The sequence below is a fragment of the Colobus angolensis genome, unplaced genomic scaffold (genome assembly GCF_000951035.1).
Source record: "Colobus angolensis palliatus isolate OR3802 unplaced genomic scaffold, Cang.pa_1.0 Scaffold320, whole genome shotgun sequence".
In the NCBI taxonomy this organism is placed as follows: Eukaryota; Metazoa; Chordata; class Mammalia; order Primates; family Cercopithecidae; genus Colobus; species Colobus angolensis.
Window position 1 is genome coordinate 2,740,632 of NW_012116489.1, and position 21,223 is coordinate 2,761,854.

General features: G+C 35.4%; 1 protein-coding gene across 2 annotated transcripts in view; it reads left to right on the forward strand.

Annotated features, from left to right (window-relative positions):
* Positions 1-21,223, forward strand: part of CFH (complement factor H) — a 159,754-nt gene that overhangs the window by 58,727 nt on the left and 79,804 nt on the right. For both annotated transcript variants that reach the window (XM_011951605.1, XM_011951604.1), the window contains exons 10-12: positions 5,585-5,767; positions 7,687-7,863; positions 20,334-20,510. In XM_011951605.1, coding sequence (XP_011806995.1) covers positions 5,585-5,767; positions 7,687-7,863; positions 20,334-20,510 — 537 coding nt within the window. The remainder of the gene's footprint in view (positions 1-5,584; positions 5,768-7,686; positions 7,864-20,333; positions 20,511-21,223) is intronic.

A 21,223-nucleotide genomic window follows, 5' to 3' on the forward strand; every position in this document is an offset into this window, starting at 1 on the left:
GAGATGCCACTTCAACTTTAGAGACTCTCTCAACCCTATTTGAATGGATAAGTAAATCCTTTGATGGGCCTCAAATATCTTTTGAAGAAAAATATCAGATAAATAACTAACTTTAATGAAATTAGACAAAACACATGTCCTCTTGACTACTACAATAGTTACTTTGAGCATAATAGGAATTTTTGTTATTATAATTATTTTATATGGAAAGGTGAGATAACTTCCTGTCTATTCCCTGCCTTACTGAATGCTTAACCCATATATTTACTTGGCCATTATAATTGCCTAAGTCATTACAATTACTACATTTATAAATTTTACTTCATAATTGTCTTGGTCATTACAATTGTTAGACTTACCGACTTTCTAGACATCGTATGCCACACTAACTTAGTCTGCCCCTCATTATAATGAACATTCTAACATTTAGAAATGGTCACTCTTGTTTTAAAACTTCTAATTACACCTTTCCTGTTACTACAATGCCTAGACAGGCATAACAACACTGTAGCTCAACTGTTCCAAGGTATCGCCACTAGAAGAAACTTACCAGAATGTTGGATCTGTCAGTTACTCCCCCAAACTATTCAAAATAAGCATTTTCTGTTAGCCATATTTGTCATTGACCTTCTGGATGCTCCATATACGACTACCTATCTGCACCAGCTTCTTTCCATGGCTACTTTCCAGGTCCAACTAGTAGTACACCAAGAAATCACTACCCCATGTTTCAATCTCTCTTTCCCCATCATAAATGGAAAGTCATTCCATTACACAGGCCCTCCCTGGCCCATGGCATACTGGGCAGACAAGTGCAGCCAGGAGAAAGGAAATAAGCCTGTAAAAAAAGATCCATAGTTCAATTCCATTTGTCTATATTCTCCATGAAAAAATCCATCAATAAATGCACCCTTGAGGGCTTTACCTCTGTGCCCCCTTGGTACATGTTTTTTTTTTTTGTGGCATAGGATCAGACTCTCCTCTGTTAGGACAAGCCCACTGGTGTCTCAATAACCTGTATATTAAGGGCTCTCACTTATTGAGATACTTCTCAGTTCATGCTAATGACAAAAGATTCCCACAGACTCCAAAAGGGACTGCCAGGCATATATCAATATATCGGGTGGCAGAGCCTTCTAGGCATCACGAGTCCTAGCTATGGAGTGTATACTCACTGGGACATGATCAGAAACTTATTGGCAACCATAGAAATAATTGCAAAAGAGGCTACTAAGAATATTAAGGCTGAGAAAACTCTTCAAATTTACTTGCCCAGATAGTTCTTGACAATGGAACTACACTTGATTGTCTCTTGACTTTACAGAGAGGAGTCTGTACAGTGATCAATACCACCTGTTGTACTTATATCAGTGCTTCTGGTAAAGTAAAAGCCAAGCTAAAGAAAATCTTTCAGCAGTCTCACTGGAGACCATACCTCTCTACCACAGACACTAAGTCTGAGTAGTTTTTTGAGATTTTCCCCTGCACACTCCATGTTTTCCAGTCCTTTTTTTCAAGGGCTCTTAAAGTTCAAGCTCACAGTTCTGTTTATAGGGCTTATAATTTACATTATAGGCTGCTATTCAATTAAATATTACAGTAAAACCATAGACTGAAGTACTAGCATGTTCATGCAGCACCCTCAGCCGGGTATAACAACTTGCAGGTTGTTACAAGATGGATTCATTTCTCTAATCCTGACTCACTCTCTGTGCCCCTTGTCAGCAAAAAGAAGCTAGAATGGCCATTGCCCGATTCACACCATATTAGCTGTTACACTTCAGGACTGAGAAGGGATCAAGTCCTGGAGGAACTGAATGTGTCCCTAGGAAAATTATATAAAATTGATTAAGGGGGAAAAATTCAACTATGTTTTCAGGACAATCAGCAGTAATCATTAAGCCAGCTTTCCCTTTGTCCTACTTCTCTGTAACTGGTCACTGATTACTACCCTAACATAAAGAAGCCCTTGTCAGAAGACCTTTTCGTCCTTTTCTTTTCTATAGATAAAACCTAAGATGTTATGAGAAGATAATCTTTCTGCATGAGTTTCTCTTTTAGGTTCTGCATACCAAAAAAGAAGAAAAGAAAAAAGAAAAAAGAAACTGCCAACATACTGGTCAACAAGACAAAACCTTATTTTCACAAAAAATTAAAAAATTAGCCAGGCATCATAGCACAGGTCTGTAGTACCAGCTGCTCAGGAGATCTGAGGTGGGAAGACCACTTGAGCCTGGGAGGCAGAAGTTTCAGTGAGCTGAGTTCATGCTACTGAAATCCAGTTGGGCAACAGAGCAAGACCATGTCTCAAAAACAAAAAGCAAACACACACACACACACACACACAAAGACACACAAACACACACACATCAGCTGGTCAAAAAGAGCCCGGCAAAAAGCTAACTCAGGAAATAATGCAGGTTCCACATCCTGGTGACCTCATCCCCCTCACCCTGACCAATTGACAACCCAAATTTTCTAGCCCCTCACCCTCCATGATCCCCTTAAAGTCTTTTGCACATAGCCCCTTCCCAGAACAGATTTGAGGCTTGACAATCCTCCCAGTTCCTTGTTTGGTGCCCTTGTGTTGATTAAAGCCTTTCTTTGCTGCAAACCCTACTGTCTCAGTGTATTGGCCTATTGCTAAACAGTGGGCTTGTGAACCTGATAGTGTTACAACAAAACACGATAAAAGCTATTTAAAGGATCAATCCATGCACGAGTCTATTTCTGGACACCCTTTTCTCTTCTATTGTTCTGTGTGTTTATCCTTTCACTAGTGTCAGGAGATCCTTTTACTCACTGTAGCTTTTTCTAAGTCTTAAAATTTGGTAATGTGAGCTTTTCGACTTCTCTTTTCTTTTGAAGAATTGTCTAGCTGTTTTAGCCCTTTTGCCTTTCCATATGACTTTAGAATCAGCATGTCCATATGTGCAAAACATTGTGCTTGGTTATTCACTAGAACTGGGACACATTCATAGATGAATCTGGGGAGAACTGATATGTAACAGTATTAAATTTTTCAGTCCATGAACATTATATATCCTTTGATTTAGTAAGATCATATATTCTTACACTAGTTTTTTGTGATTTTCAGCCTACAGATCCTGTATTTTATTAGATTTATAAGTACATATTTTGTTTTTCCTCCTTCGACTACAAATTCAATTTGTTTAATAGATATAATTTATTAATGCTGCCTAATTCTTCGTTAGAGAGCTATGATAGTTTGTAGCTTCAGTAATTTTTTAATTAATTCAAGTTCTTGAATTTATTGACATGGCATTATTCAGAATTTTTTTAATATATGTAAAAACCGTAATGATATCATTTCTGTCATTGCTGACATAAGCAATTTGTGTCGTCTTTTTTTCTGATTTGGTCTGTCTAAAGGTTTCTCAATTATAGAGATCTGAAATAACAAGATTTTGATTTCCTTGTTTATGTATATATTTACTTCGTTATTATTTCATTTCTGATCCTTATTGTAGTATTTCTTCTGCTTACTTTGAGATTTTTTTTTCTACTTTTTCTAATGTCTAATGGTAGAGGCTAAGATTATTGAAGGGGAACACTGTCATTTTCTATCCCAACTATTTAGTGACACAAATTTATTTCATACTGCTCTAGTGCCATTCCACAACTTCTGATGTGTAGTTTATCCATCAGTGTTTGACTGGAGTAGGGTGAGTATTCCATAAAAGATTTACTGTGTTTTTTGGAGGGAGGTGGGGAGAGAGTATTATTGCCAAAAGGTGGATTTTTTTTTTTTTTTTTAACTCCACTCTGCATTTTAGCTAAGAGAAGCAGCTTTGGAACTTCTAAAGTCTGTACATCTGTGAGACCCCAGGGATAACTTGTTTTAATTTTTTTTTTAAGTCTAAGTTTGTTATGGGTCAACTTGGTTCTTTCAAGGCTTATTTTTAAGGTTTTAAAGGGCTGGTTTAGGGAGGCTAGAACTGTGTCCCAGTTCTAAGTAAACTGTTTACCCAGAGACAGTTTGTTCAGAATTTTAAGCTGCTTCTGATGTATCTACTCAATGACCTAGATGTTCAAAGGAGTCTTTCTACTCTGATTGATTCCATTTAAATGTCTCCCTGTGTTGTGTGTGCTCTGGGAATCTTTTACTTTTTTGTTCTCTGGTAGTGTTCTTCATCTGATAGGCATCCTTGGTCCATTCTTGGGGACTTTTGCTCTACTCTCCAGAGTGTCAATATTCAGCCAAATAATCCAGGGAGTTGCTGTGGAAATTTGTAGAGCCCTTTCACTCCATAGTTTCTTCTTTTTTCACTCTCTTTCCTGCAGATTCTAGTGACCTCACCTTCTTTCCTGCAGATTCTAATGACCTCATCTTCTTTGGGAGCACTGACTTTTGTTTCTTCTACTCAGCAAGTGTGTCATTTTCTGCTTGAATTCTCCTTCTCTGTGCTGCTGTTTGGAAAATTTCTCCCAGCATAAAGTCTCTTTGATGATGAAACTCATCTCATTGTCACTTTTTCTCTGGAATTAGGTGCTTCCCGCTTTCCAACGTCTGAAAATGTTATTTTCATCTATTTGCTTCTATTTCCTTATTTGTGGCTGGCACTCTGTTTTACTTAATTATTCTTGCCTGGCCTTTTACCTTTTTAAATTGTGTCTACTGTTTGATTTCTGCTCATATTTGGATTTGTTTCAAAATTTGGAGTCATGCTGGATTTTGTTTGTTTTCTTTGTTATAATTTATTATAAATCATAATTTATTTTCAGTTTTTATTATTTTCTTTTAGAGCTATGTAATGATAAATTTCCCTCTGAGCACTATTTGAGTGTCATCTCACAAAGTTTTATTTAATATATTCTTATTATCATTTAATTCAAAATATATAATGTTTCCTCTTCTGATTTTCTCCTTATCCATGAGTTATTTATAAATGAAGCTGAGTTCCAGGAAGCAACCTAGTAACTGACAGTAATTTCTGTCATCCATTTACAGAAGCAGTGACTTCCACTCTTTCAAGTTAAGTTCTACATAATTTGAGGAATCATCATTTTGGCCTTTCAAGATAAACAAATCTGTTACTGTCTCTCATCTTCTTTGAACTCCGCATGCCCATTTACTTTGAAGCACACAGTAAGAATGGCATTCCAAATTCTTGGAGCCAAAGGCTATGACAGTTATTTTGGCAGATTTTCTAAGATCATCACAGGATCTCAGATACTCCAATTGGCTAAATGAATTTTGGAATTGCCTAAAAGATCTAAAATAGGCAGGATTAAAGAGTCCTCAGAAATAATACTCATTGTCTATTGAGTTCTGACATGCTGGAGAATTCCAAATCCATTAGACAAACAGATTTCCAATAATTTCTTACAAAGAATTATAAGTGTCTTAAATAGAGCCTTGTTTTAAAAAATGACGAAGAGTCTTGATATAATATCTTTGGCAACTCAGAACTTATTTTCCTTTACTTATATTTGAATGCTTATGATTACCCAGGTTTTCAGTTACAAATGACTCATTATTTTTATATTTGCATATTATTTAAGTTCTTACAAAATGTTATTGAACATATGCTTGTCTTTTTCTTATTCTCTTCCCTTTTAGAAACATGTTCCAAATCAAGTATAGATATTAAGAATGGGTTTATTTCTGAATCTCAGTATACATATGCCTTAAATAAACAAGCGAAATATCAATGCAAACTAGGATATATAACAGCAGATGGTGAAACATCAGGATCAATTACATGTCGGAAAAATGGATGGTCAGCTCAACCCACGTGCATTAGTAAGTAATTTATTACATTTGTATTGATTATCCAGATGATACACAAAAGTTTACTAACTTTAGTCTTTTTTGGGGGCTGATATAATTTCATTTGAAAAGACAAGAAAAAGAAACCTAGAGGAACATAGCAGACATCAATTTTTTCCTTTTCACATTAATTACTCAAATATTAGTCTGTCTTTCCATTCAGGCTTTTCCTACTCTAAAGCATTCTGTGTTAAACAAGTTAGGGAGCTTTATGTGTATTCTGGTTTAAACTGATTTTGCTTTAGCTGAGACCTTTATGACTGTTATATATACCTGTTTTATGTGATTAGCCTTTTATATCAAAGTCTTTGCTCCTAGATATGAAAGTAATGTTTTTAATGAAGATATGGATGCATAGTGCATAATATCAAAATAATTTAAGCTCTATAATTTGTAGATTTGGCACTGTAGGAGATGTCCAATTCTGAATATCTTCCCCCTTAGAATTTTTTTGCAAATATATAGGTAGTAGAGAGACAAAATATTTCTAGATGGTACCAATTTCTGCTCTATTGCATGATTTTCCTACCACACTATGGAGATATTTATGAAGATTTTCTAGGAACAACTGGCTCAGTTTGTCTTATTTTTTTTGCAAAACCACTCAGTTACATATATGTATGTGTGTGTGTGTGTGTGTCTCTGTGTGTGTGTATATATAGAGAGAGAGCGCGCGCGCGCGAGAGAGAGAGAGACAGAGAGAGAGAGAGAGAGAGAGATGGAGTCTCACTCTGTCGTCGTCCAGGTTGGAGTGTAATGGTGCGATCTTGGCTCACTGTAACCTCCGTTTTCCGTGTTCAAGCGATTCTCCTACCTCAGCCTCTTGAACAGCTGGGATTACAGGCACCTGCCATCATGCCCACCTAATTTTTGTATTTTTAGTAGAGACGGTATTTTGCCATGTTAGCCAGGCTCCTAATCTCAAATCATCTGCCTGCCTCTCAGTAATATATTTGAAGTAATGTTTAATACATTCATGTTAAGCAAAGTGAGTATCTAGGTTATTCATGTACATTGTTTTCATTTTTTAATTGTCTATGCTTAATATGAGGTCTAGTTTACAAAAAATGTTACTCCTCATAAAAAACTCATTTTATACTTAATTTTTTTTTTTTTTTTTTTGAGACGGAGTCTTGCTCTGTCGCCCAGGCTGGAGTGCAGTAGCCGGATCTCAGCTCACTGCAAGCTCCGCCTCCCGGGTTTATACCATTCTCCTGCCTCAGCCTCCCGAGTAGCTGGGACTACAGGAGCCCACTACCACACCCGGCTCTTTTTTGTATTTTTTATTAGAGACGGGGTTTCACCATGTTAGCCAGAATAGTCTCGATCTCCCGACCTCGTGATCCGCCCGTCTTGGCCTCCCAAAGTACTGGGATTACAGGCTTGAGCCACCGCGCCCTGCCTATACTAAATTTTTAATTATTTTTTTAAAGATTTTCTTATTATGAAAGAGAAAATGTCTTGTATAACATATGAATTCATCTTTTCAATCATTTTTTTCCTTTTTACATATGTCTCAACTACAAATTAGTGTGGACTCTTAATTTACAAAATTCTGTTATGATTGTCTTTAAAAAAGTAATATACACCTGTAGTGGCCTGTTTCATTACTAGCATTGTCATGAATGCTTTATATAAATGAATTAAGATAAAGTTCCTAAAATAGATTTTGGGGCTTAAGCAATGAAAAAAAATGCTATGTAGAAACATATACTTTCACTTTTGGCAACTATTTTAGGACAATAAATTCTCACCAGTCACAGGTTATTTTTGTACAGTACTTATTTATTAGTGTATCTAATCAATAAAGCTTTTTATTCTTAGAATGGGAAATACTCAGGTTGTTTATTAGATGACATTAGAAATGATATTCTAAATTTTTTATGTACTAGAATCTTGTGATATGCCAGTATTTAAGAATGCCAGAGCTAAAAATAGCATCACATGGTTTAAGCTGAATGACACATTGGACTATGAATGCCATGATGGTTATGAAAGCAATACTGGAAGCACCACTGGCTCCATAGTGTGTGGTGACAATGGTTGGTCTGATTTACCTATATGTTATGGTAAGTACTGGTTTTTCAGAAATTCATTTTTCAAAATGAAAATAAATCTGTGTTCCAATTTTAAAAATTTGAATTAAATACAGAAATTCTTAAGGAATGTTGACTAAAATCAAGGTATCTCCTGATTTAACATAAACTGGGAAAAGAAGGGGGGTTCTGAAAATATTTCTAAAATAGTGCATTAAGTTAATGTTTCCTATGGGCCACCTACCTTCCAGATTTGTGATTATAGTACAATTGCTTTTGTTACCCTAAATAAAAGCTTTCAAATTATTTAGAACCTAGCACTCATTACCAAAATTATAGTTTGTTACAATTTCTTCAGCAAATTTGTTTTCTAATTTCTATTTTACATCTTCTATCTTCTGTGTTAAGTTCTGTACTTTCTGAGCGTAGTTCTTTATTTTCTAACTTTCACAAGTTCTGAGGACTATTACATGAATCTCATTTAAGTTTTCTAATCAGCCATCTATTTTTCAGGATTAGAAGAAGGATCGACTCTGTGGGAAAACAAGTGTATATATAGAGTGTTCCAAGGCAAAGAAAAATATGTGCAAAGCTGTAAAAACAAAACAATATATTTCGAGGTGGTAAAAAGTCTAGCCTGCTGAGGCTAGATGGGAGGCAAGGAAACAATTGTCCACATCAGCTCAGGGCATCCTATCATTTGGATTCTTTTTATGACTGATGAAAGCCCATAAAAGAGTTTTAAGAAAAGGAATGGTATAATTTGATTTCTAGTTTTGTTGAATTGTTTTCCAGGATGCTGTACTTTTTGTAGGCAAGAGGCGACACAATGAGTCCAGGTAGGATGAGAAAGTGTGGAGACTGAGAGCAAGTGAGGATAGAGGAGGTGCAGAGTGGAAGGCTGATTTGGAAAACATTTTGGTGTTGGAAAGTACAGGTGATGTTATTAAATGTTGGGTGTGAAAAAGAGTGAGATCAAGGGACTCACATGTTTGTTTTTAATTGTTTTCTCACAAGTATGTAGGTAAATGGGAATACCATTTTGGAAAATTGTATTGACTGGAGAGAAAGTATTTTGAGAGGGCTGTTGCAACTCCTGACTTGGACACATTATGGTTCAGTTGCCAATGGAAAATCAAAACTGGATATGTGAACTGTGGAGTTGGATATAAATCTAGCGAGGAGATATGCATTTCGGAGTATCATCATATAAATGATGACACTAAATTGGATAAGAATACAGCATGATAAGGGCAAAGAGCTCAAGATGCAGCCCTGAAACATTACAACATTTCAAAATAAGGCAGAAGAGGAATACATAGTACAGAAAATGGAAAAAAAAAGGGGGAGTACCCAGAGAAACAGGAGAAAAAATCTAGAATGTTGCCATAGACATAAACATAAGGGAGTGTTAAAGATTGAAATTATTATTAATGAAAAGGGAGTGTAACAGATTGCTTAAAAAGTCATCCTGTCTGAATTCTAATTCTACTACTTGCTAAGCCTGTATCTTTGGTCAACACAGCAAGTCTATTTGAAGCTTTGTTGACTCTTTCTGATTGGTAAAATGTCACAATATTTACAAACAGTTCTAATATTTCAAAGGATTGTTTTGGTTAGCAGACTAAAATATTTATAAATATTTATTGCCATAGTGTCTTGTATAATAAAGTCAAGGAAGTTGTAATTTAATTACCTTATCATTATCAAAGTGATAAATATTTCTAATTTAGTTATTATGTTCTGTTCAGAAATTGTGATGGATTAGGTAAGGTACAGGCCAACGGCAAGTGTAACAAAAATGGTTTTTAACAGAGTAGAAGAGACAGACCTTACGTAGGATCTGTCAATAAAAATAATAAGCAAGATATTTAATACAGACTATGGACACAACTCTTTCAAAATTCTGGCTGTTCATCAAATAGGAAATTCAGAATATAGCTTCAGGAAAGTTGTGCATTGAAGGAAGGTAAAAATAAAAAAGATGGAAGACACCAGAGCAGACACAGCAAAAGGGAAGCTGCAAAGGCTGAACACGTGACTTACACAGTTGCCCTGAGAAAATTCAAGGGGAAGGGATTCAGAGCTACTGTGGAGGTATTGTACTTTGGTGGCAACAGGACTGCTTACAACCTTGTGACAGGTGGCAACAGGACTACTTACAACTTTGCGACAGGAGATGGGAAGAAAAATGAGCAGTAAGGTTGGAAAATGGTAGAAGCTGATGGATTCTGTTTTGAAGTATGAGACATGGTCATCTGAGATTGAACAGTGTGTGGGTGAAGGAGGAAGAGGAGTACTAGGTAGAATAGAAAAGTTTTGAAATAGTCTCAGCTGAGAAAGAGAATGAGTAAATTATAGATGAAAGACAGTATCAAAGGCCCAGTGAAATTTGAGTCATTCTAGATGTAAATACCTATCATAGGACAGTAGAAAATGGTGAAAACACAAGCACAGGTCTACCTATCCAGAGATTTTTTTCTAATATAAGAGAGTGGAAAACAAAACAAAAAAAGCCAAATATCCAAGTAATAAAAATATTTAAAATATATTTTATAGATCACTGGGTTCAGAGAAATAGAAAATCCAATGATTGAGATAGAAAACAGTAGGAAAGGAACTGGAGATCTGTTTTACATAGAAAGTCATCTATACAAAGAATGGTTGAAAGCCATTCATTTAGTGAGAAGGGTATGTGCAACAGCTGAGGCAGGAAAGAACTTTACCTTTTTAATAAAATTCAAAGATCGTAAAATCTGAATCCTGGATTTAGTGGAGGAGAGAGACATTTGATAACATTGGAAGAGTAGGCGTGGATCATGAAGAGTTTGAATTTTATTCTAATTGAGAGGGGGAGGCTTAATTTAAGAGAATCATAAATTTCTTTTCTGTAATGATAGGTAAATTTAGGTTTTATGAAGCCAGAAGCTTTTACAATTTTGAGGGGTCTTCTTCAGAAAAGAACACAAAATCGCGAATATATTATTTGAATAGTCTTTCCAATCACCAGACATGAAATGAAAACCTAAAGGAGAGAAAGTTGGAGTAGCGGACATAGCAGTAGAAGCTGATGTAGAAAATGGCTTTCTATTGCAAATTGTACAAAGACTTAGGATCATTTGAACACATAACTAGAAATTTGCTAGTGTAGTACAAGCCTCCAAACATTAAATGAAGAAATGCCAGCTTAGCATTCTTTTCAAATATTCTTCTCTCAGCCATGTAACAGAAAACTGCATACAAATTGACAGACATCTGAGTGTATTTCAACTGTCCTAGGAGGTCTCTTCTTTGTTGAAAGTTTTCCACAGAATTGTTACTACAGAGCACTTAAGCTAAATAAGTTTTATAATCTTCAAGGAGTATATACCTCAGAGTTAAAAATTCATACTAATATTTCACATATCTAGTACTAGGACTTAGGGTTTTGAGTTTTAGATGAAGAAAAATATTTCTAATTCAGGGAGTGTCCATTCACATTATTCTCTAAATCACATTTCCTAAGTTATTACCTCTATATAAATACAGCAATTGAATAATACCCAATAACCAAGATCTTAACTTTTCTTTTTAAGACAATGCTTTTCACAGTATTATTACAGAGAGAATTTATATAAAATTAACACAAAAAATGTAAATAAACACCCATACAAATAAAAGAATTGTGATGTAGAAGATTGGTATAGACTTTTAGGAGAGAAATCCCAGTGATTCTCATTCTAGTGTGATTTTCTCAAATAATCTGCAAAACTCATTGAAACAAACACAAAAGAAAATTTCTGTAGTTATTATTTTGTGACATTACTTTTAAGAATAGGTTTAAATCTAATTTTGGAATTATATATTAATAACTGAGATTATGATGTAATTAATTTTCTTTTTAGTATGATTCTAATTTTTGAATTCTAGTTTGTACTTTTCTAAGTAAGCAAGAAAGGAGGATTCTGAATAAGAAAAACAATATTTTGGATAATATTTAGTAACGTTGCTGGTTTTTAAAAATTATAAACATGTAAGAGATAATTTTACACATTTCTTATTTGAATCAGAATAATTATCAAATTTATTAAACATTGATATAAATAGTAGATATAACAAAATTATTATTTTGTTTTATTTTTATTTTTTTGAGATGGAGTCTTGCGCTGTCACCCAGGCTGGAGTGCAGGGGCACAATCTCGGCTCACTGCCACCTCCATCTCCTGGGTTCATGCCATTCTCCTACCTCAATCTCCCCAGTAACTGGGACTACAGGCGCCCGCCACCACGCCCAGCTAATTTTTTGTATTTTTAGTAAAGACAGTGTTTCACTGTGTTAGCCAGGAGGGTCTCGATCTCCTGACCTCGTGATTCGCCCGCCTCAGCCTCCCAAACTTGTAGGATTACAGGTGTGAGCCATTGCGCCTGGCCCAAAATTGTTATATGTTAGCATAAATGTTCAGGATACCTAGAATTTGCCTTTCCATGTGACCTTGAAAATATATCTTAGTTTGTTTTCTTTATTTATAATATATTAATTATGTGATTTTTATGTTTTTCTAACTTAAAATATATTAGAAATGCTATTTTGGGTTCTTTTTCCTTGATTACAGTAAACAAAAATACCAATTTTAATTAATTTCTTAGTGCATACATCTTCACTAATAAATCTTTGATGAGAATTTACCTTTTTGTGATATATATGTCAATCACCAAGAATTATAAGCATGACGAGACCAGGAATTATTTGAAGGTGGTTTAGTTTCAGTTAAATAAAGGTATCCTTGACTCTGCAATGACAGATACTATATCATCATTATTCTCAGGATCCTCTCCAGTTCTATTATAAATTTAACTTCTTAAGATATTCCCATGATGTTTTATGATGCGTTCTTTTCTTTTTTAAATTTTAATTTCTATGTTTTATACGTTTAGAGGGTCCAAATGCAGTTTTGTTGCATGGATATATTGCATAGCGGTGAAGTCTGTACTTTTAGTGTATTCATCACTCGAATAGTGAACATTGCACCCATTAGGTAATTTCTTATTCCTCACCCTCCTGCTATCCTGCCACCTTTCTGAGTCTCCAATGTCTATTATTCAGCACTCTCCATATGTGCACTTTATTTAGCTCCCATTTATAAGTGACAATACACAGGATTTTACTTTCTGAATCTGAATTATTTCACCTAAAATAATGGCCTCTAATTTTATACATATTGCTTCTGAAGGCGTGATTTTTTCTTTTCCTTTCCTTTTTTTTTTTTAGTTGAGTAATATTCTATGGCATATATATATACATGTGTATATATATATACACGTGTGTGTGTGTGTATATATATATATGTATATATATATACACATACACCACATATTCTTTATCCAATCATCTGTTGATGGACCATTAGTTTGATTCCATATAATTGTTGCTGTGAGTAGTGAAACTATAAACATATGAGTCCGGGTATCATTTTGATATGATAATTTATTTCCTTTGGGTAGATACATGGTAGTGGGATTGCTGGATGAAATCATAGCTCTGTTTTTAGTTCTTTGAGAAATGTCCGTTCTGTTTTCCATAGAGGTTGTACTAATTTATATTGCTACCAACAGCGTATAAGCATTCTTCTTTCTTCTCACTGTCACCAACATTTATTATTTTTTGAGTATTTCACAGTGTCCATTGTGTCTAATATAAGATGATAATCATTTTTAAATTTGCATTTCTCTGATGATTAGTGATATTGAGTTTTTTTCATGTTTCTTGGTCAATTTTATGTCTTCTTTTGCAAAATGTCTCTTCATATCCTTTGCCCACTTTTTCATGGGATTACCTGATTGTTTTCTTGTTGAGTTGTTTCAGTTTTTTGTAGATTCTGAATATCAGTTCTTTTTCAGATTCATAGTCTGCAAATATTTTCTTCCATTCTGAGGTTGTCTGTTTACTCTGTTTATTACTTTAATAATTTAATATTACTAAAAATTTTTAGTTTAATTCAGATATATTTGTCTGTACTTGATTTTATTGCATTTTCCTTTAGAAGTCCTAATTGTAAATTCTTTGCCTAATCCAATGTCCGGAAGAGTTTACCCTAGGTTTCTTGCATGATTTTCGTAGTTTCAGGTTTTGCATTAAATTATTTAATCCATTTGGGATTAATTGTTGTATGTGGCAAGAGATAAGAGTCCAGTTTCATTCTTTTGCATGTGGCTATCCAAATTTCTTATCACCATTTATTGAATAGTGCCTCTTTTCCTCAGCGTATGTTCTTGACTACTTTGTTGAAGTTCAGTTGGTTATAAGTTGTGATTTTATTTCTGAATTCTCTATTCTGTTCCATTTTTCTGTGTGTCCATTTTTATACCAATACCATGATGTTTTGGTCACTGCAGGCTTGTAGTATAATTTGAAGTCAGGTAACGTGATGTCCTTGCTTAGAATTTCTTTAGCTACTTGAGATCTTTAGGGTTTCATACGAATTTTAGAGCAGTTTTTTTCTGAATTAAGTGAAAATCGATGTTGCCATTTGCTTTGGAATTGTGTTGGATGTATAGATGGTGTTGGGCAGTATTGCCATTTTAATAATGTTGATTCTTCCATTCCATGATCATGGGATGTTTTCCCATTTGTTTGTCTCCTCTACAGTTTCTTTCATCAGTGTTTGTAGTTTTCCTTGCAGAGATCTCTCACTCTCATGGTTATATGCATTCTTAAGTATTTAATTTGTTTTATGGCTATTGGAAATGAGATGATTGAGTTCTGATTTGGTTCTCAGGTTGGCCATTATTGGTGTACAGAAATGCTACCAATTTTTGTACATCAATTTTGCATTCTGAAATTTTACTAAATTCTTTTACATAATTTAGGAATTTTTAGAGGAGTCTTTAGGATTTTCTATGTATAAGATCATATCATCAGCGAACAGAGAGAATTTGACTTCCTCATTTTCCATATGGATGCCTTGTGTTCCTTTCTCTTGCCTGATTACTCTGGCTAGAACTTCCAGCACTATGTTGAGTAAAAGCAGAGAAACTGGGCGTTGTTATCCTGTTCTAGTTCTTATGGGGGAACACTTTCAACTTTTTCCATTTAGTATAATGTAGGTTTTTGTGATATATGGCTTTTATTTTGAGATATGTTCTTTCCATGATTAGTGCCTTGACTATAGACATTCATACAGCCAACAGACACATGAAAAAATGCTCATCATCACTCGCCATCAGAGAAATGCAAATCAAAACCACAATGAGATACCATCTCACACCAGTTAGAATGGCATCATTAAAAAATCAGGAAACAACAAGTGTTGGAGAGGATGTGGAGAAATAGGACTATTTTCATTAAGAAGTAATACTGAATTTTATCGAATATTTTTCTGCATCTATCGAAATAATCATCTAATTTTTTAAAAAATTCTGTTTATATGGCGAATAACATTTATTGATTTACGTTACATTGAACCAATTTTGCATCCCTGAAATAAAAGCCACTTAATTGTGATGTATCAACACTTTGATATGCTGTTGGATTAAATTTTCTAGTATTCATTTAGGATTTAGCAGTTATTCTCAATGGGGATACTGGCCACTAGTTTATTTGTTCTGTTGTCGATGGCCAGCTTTATAAAATGAGTTAGAGAAGATTTTCTCTTCCTTGGTGTTTTTGGAGCAGTTTCAGTGGATTGGTATTGATTCTCCTTTGTATGTCTGGTAGAAATTGGCCATTTATCCTTCTGGTACTGGACTTTTATATTTTTTTAATTGGTAGAGATTTTATGACAGATTAAATCTCACTGCTTGTTATTGGTGGTATTGGTCTGTTCAGTATTTCTATTCCTTCCTTGTTCAATTTTGAAGGTTGTATGTTTCTAATCAATTTATTCATTTTCTCTAGGTTCTCTAGTGATTTTTTATTTCTGTGGTATCAATTGTAATGTTTCTATTTTTTATTTCTACTTGTATAGAAGTAAAGTACTTGTGTTTATTGTGACCTTTTTTCTTCTTCTCCCGATTAGTCTTGCTAGTGATCTATTAATCTTGTTTATCTTCTCAGAAAACTAACTTTATGTTTTTTGATCTTCTATTGTTTATCTGGTCCCAATTTTACTTAATTATTCTATGATTTTTTTAATTTGTTTTCTTTTGCTAGTTTTGGGTTTAGTTGTTCTGTTTTCTCTAGTTTCTTTAGGTGCAAGGTTAGGTTAATTTATGATTTTTCTATCTTTTTATGCAGGCATTTCACACTGTAAACATTCCTATTAGCACTGCTTTTGCCATATCCTAGAGGTTTTCATATGCTGTGTCTGTATTTTCATTTGTTTTAATTTTTTAAATTTCCTTCTTAATTTTATCACTGACTCAAAAATCACTCAGAAGTAAGTCATTTAAATTTCATGTAAATGGATAGTTTTGAAAATTATTTATGACATTAATTTCTAGTTATATTTCACCATGTTCTGATAAGATACTTGATATTATTTCTAAGCTTTAAAGTTTTTTGAAACTTGCTTTGTGGCTGTAGCCTAGCATATGGTCTATTTTGGAGAATGTTCCATGCACAGGTGTGAGGAACATATATTCTGAGGTTACTGGGTGGAATGTCATTTAAATACCTGTAAAGTCCATTTGTTTTAGAGTCCAATGTAAGTATAAGGTTTCTTTGTTTATTTTTTTTCCCAGGAAATCTGGCTAGTGCAGTCATTGGGCATGTGGAGGTTGCTCGCCCTCATTATATTGCTGTTTATCTTTCCACTTAGCTCTAGTAGCATTTCCTTTATGAATCTGGGTGCTGAAGTTTTGAGTGCATATATATTTAGAATTATTATATCTTCTTGCTTCCTTTATCATTATATAATGATCTTCAGTGTCTTTTTTCTGTTGTTGATTTAAAGACTTTTTTGTATATAAATATAACTATACCAAATACTTTTGTCTCTGTTGTTCAAAATACCTGTTTCCGTACATTTATCATGAGTTTGTATAAGTTTCTCTCAGTTAGGTGGGTTTCTTGTGAGCAGCATGTGGTTGGTTTCTGTTTTCTAAATTTGGCCCACAAATCTGTATCTTTTAAGTGGAATATTTAATCTATTTATGTTAAAAGTTAATATTGTCATGTGAGGTTTTGTTCTTGTCATTATGTTAGTTGTTACCTAGCTGCTTTGTAGTCTCAACTGTGTAATTATTTAATAAGACCTGTGAGTTTTGTACTTTTGCATGTCTTTATGATGGTGAGTATTGATCATCTGATTTCATGTTCAGAACAACCTGAATCATTTATTGTGGGGTGAATTCCTAAAGTGGATTTCTACTGGTGATGAATTCCCTTAGTATTAGCTTGTCTTGGAAAGATTTTATGTATTCCTCATTTATGAAGCTTAGTTTAGCAAAATACAAAATATATCTCTAATAGGTGTTTTTTCAAGAAATATGAAATAATCTTTCTGAAAAGAACTCTGAAAATAGGACACCAATCTCTTCTGGATTGTAAAGTTTCTGCTGAGAAGTCCACTGTTAGTCTTGTGAGATTTCCTTTACAGTTGATTAGATGTGTTCTCTTGCTGATTCTATAATTTTCCCCATTCACATTGACTTTAGATAGCCTGATGACTATATGTTTGTAGAAGTTCATCTCACAGTGTATCTTCCTGGTGTTATCTGAGCCTCTCTAGTATACAGACATCTATATCTCTAGCAAGAGGGCAAGAGGAGATAAATTTTCCTCAGAAAGGTTTTCTAACTTTTAGCTCTTTCTTCTCCCTCAAGAATACCTATAATTCTTAAGTTTTGCCATTTTTTTAGAACGCCATTTTTCTCAAAAGCTTTGCTCATTTAAAAAAAAAAGCTATTTGCTCTTTATTTTTGTCTGACAAGGTTAATTTGAAAGACCTGTCTTCAACCTCTGAGAGCAAGTTTTTCTGCTTGATATAATCTGTAATTAAATCTTTCAACTATATATTGTAATTCTTCAATGAATTTTTCATTACCATAAGTTCTATTTGTTTTTTAAAATATATTTTAGTACATTTTTCATTCATATCTTGAGTTTCTTTTCTAATTTCTTTGTGTTGCTTTTCAACTTTCTCTTGGACTCCATTTAGCTACTTTAAAATACATGTTTTAAATTCTTTGGTATTTCAAAGTTGTATTTTGGTTAGGATTTATTGCTGAAGAGTTAGTGTGATCCTTTGGGAGCGTTGTAATACGCTGTTTTAAATCATACTTCCAGAGATGTTTCAGTGGTTTCTTCTCATCCAGATGAACTATCTCTTCTTATTTTTGACTGTAGTTTCCAATAGATAGGATTTGTTTTTCCCTTTGAGAATATGACTATGATGTGTGTTGTATAGAGTTATTTGGTTTAGATTCTGGGTTCTTTCAATGGTAAAGACGCTGTATAAGTACATTGGTTAGAGATAATTTTTGTGTGATGACTTTCTTAATTGTCGGTTGTAGTAGTTATGTACTGGGTGCATGACGAGGCTTACTGCCTCCTGAAGGGCTGGTATGGAAGACTTCGCAGAAAACTAACCTCGTTCTCCAGCATCATGCGCTAGTGTCAGCATTTTGCATTGGGCTGTGCAGTTTAACATTCAGGACAGTAGGTGGCGTGGACAGGTAAGAGCCAGCTGCAGCAGAAGCAGTTGCGCCTGTGCTTGTCATTGTTTATGGCAGAAACTCTCTGTTGCCCCAGGGAATGGAATGATCTATGAAAGGTACAATGGTCTGAGGAGCTGGGGACAAAACGGGGTGGATCTGAACCACTAAACTCACCCTTGGATGCTCCAAGGAGGAGCACAAGCACCAGCCCTGACAGGTCAGGGGAAGACCCTGGTGAGATATCCCTAGCTTGTCTTTCTTGCAAGCCTGGCTTCACTGGGCACATCACCAATGGAGACGTAGCCACCCTTAATACATGTAGAATGTCTGTCCTCTGGTGTGTCTGCACCAGTCTCCTTTGCGAGTGACCACAGCTATGTCCGCAAAATTGGGCAGAGGGAAGATGTCCCCCTCTCTACATCTGCGCCCAAGCACTGGGACCACTGGGCCCCTGAGATGGATCTATACTCCTCCCTTGCAGAGCCAAACACCGCGTCTGTGGGTCTGCTGGAAGTGGTGTAGTCATTTTCAGCCCACAAGCAGGTTGCTCTCGCACACGGGAAAGTGAATGCTACAGTCTTCTTTGTCAAAAGGGGTGTCCCTTTGTTGCAGTTTCCGTTAGGAATAGCACTCCCTGATGGTTAAACTACTGAGAATGCTGTAACTCCTTTGGGTCCAACCAGCTATGGGGGACTGTCACATCCAACCAGGTGCCAGGGAATGTCTGTGCGGCTCTGGTGTTATGGGATCAGAGGGCTGAGGTTCCTGTGTAGGATACAGTCCCCACATGAGTGCACTACAAGCATGAAACCTACCACTGTAGCTTGGGTCCAAGGGGAAGGCAAATGACCCTGTTCAAGCTAGTAGTTTGGTGTAATGCCCTCAAGAAGTTCCCAGATCTCCACTCACATCAGTGTGGGTTCATGAAGGCAGAAGAGCTCTCTGACAGCTTGGATCCCCATGGTGAGCTGCAGGGAGTCCAAAAGACTCCTATCCACACCGCCTATGAAGTCCCACAGGATCCTAGTCAACCTTTGAGGCTCTTGCTTCTATCTCTTTCCAAGCTTTGGCTTTTCTCCATGATTTCTCTATGACCCTCCTGCACCCTCTCTTTGATATTTTTCAAGTTATGAACATTTTCCTGTAACTTTGGTTCTTCTTTCTGAGAAGAACTGGTGTCCAAACTCCTTACTCGGCCATCTTGTTTTTAAAAAGCCCCAATTCTGGTCCATATGCACTTTTAAAATTGTAAATTAGTCTTTTTTATTTATTTATTTTATTATTACTATTTTTTTTTGAGACAGAGTCTCGCTCTGTCGCCCAGGCTGGAATGCAGTGGCCGGATCTCAGCTCACTGCAAGCTCCGCCTCCCGGGTTTACACCATTTCCCTGCCTCAGACTCCCGAGTAGCTGGGACTACAGGCGCCCGCCACCTCGCCCAGCTAGATTTTTGTATGTTTTAGTAGAGACGGGATTTCACCGCGTTAGCCAGGATGGTCTAGATTTCCTGACCTCGTGATCCGCCTGTCTCGGCCTCGCAAAGTGCTGGGATTACAGGCTTGAGCCTCCACGCCCGGCCAAATTAGTCTTTTTTAATATGAGAGAGTAATTTCATGTTTTGAGTAAAAAAAGTAATATTAAATTTCATAAACATCAGTGATTAAAACTAATTTCATTGTAAATAAGCTGGATTTACAAATTAATTTTTAGAACAGATACATTTCAATACCATAACATTTATCATAAAGTTCCATTTCAATTTAGACAGCATATGAAACATAATATGTAGCATTCTTTACAGGGAAAAGGATTTATCTGATGCCCCTCTGTATACCCAGTATCAACCTCGCTTTATTGTGGCACATGTAAAATTTACTTTGGCAACGATTAATTGTATATTCTCATGAAATTATTTTACCTTTTTTCAGAAAGAGAATGTGAACTTCCTAAAATAGATGTACACTTAGTTCCTGATCCCAAGAAAGACCAGTATAAAGTTGGAGAGGTGTTGAAATTCTCCTGCAAACCAGGATTTACAATAGTTGGACCTAATTCCACTCAGTGCTACCACTTTGGATTATCTCCTGATCTCCCAACATGTAAAGGTGAATGCTTATCTTACAATTGCTGAAATAAGAATTAGAACTTTGAATACCAAATATTTTTTTCTTAATTTATTTTGGGCTTCCGTTGCCTATAATCTAATAAATTAAGTCAAAGATTTGCCTGTGAAGGATATGTATTGGGTACTGAATACCTAAGCTTCAGTTACTTAAGTTAATCTCCATTGTTTCTTGAACGATGTACTAGAAGTGTTCTTAGACACACAGGTGTTGTCAGTCTTAGTCTACTTTAGGTTTATGTTTCCATAAAGGAATAACTGAGGCTGGATGATTTATAAAAATGTTTTATTTGGCTCACTGTTCTCATGACTATAAAATTCAAGATTGGGCATCTGCATTCAGTGAGAGCCACAGAATGCTGGTAGAAGGGAAAGAGGAGCCAGTGTGTCCAGAGAACAGGTGTTGAGAGAGGAAGCAAGAGAGAGAGCAGGGCAGTGACAGGCTCTTTGTAAGAACCAGCTCTTGCAGGAACTAATAGATGAGAACTCTCCCTGAGTGTGGGCATTCATCTGTTCATGAGAAATCCATACCCATGACCCAAACATCTCCCATGAGGCCCCGCCTGAAGCATTTGGGATGAAGTTTCAACGTGGGGTTAGAAGTGACAAACATTTAAAACATAGCATGGCTGACAATGGAGGGATTTCTTTGTTCATTTTCATTTTGCCTGAAATGTCAACATCCATTTTGGACAT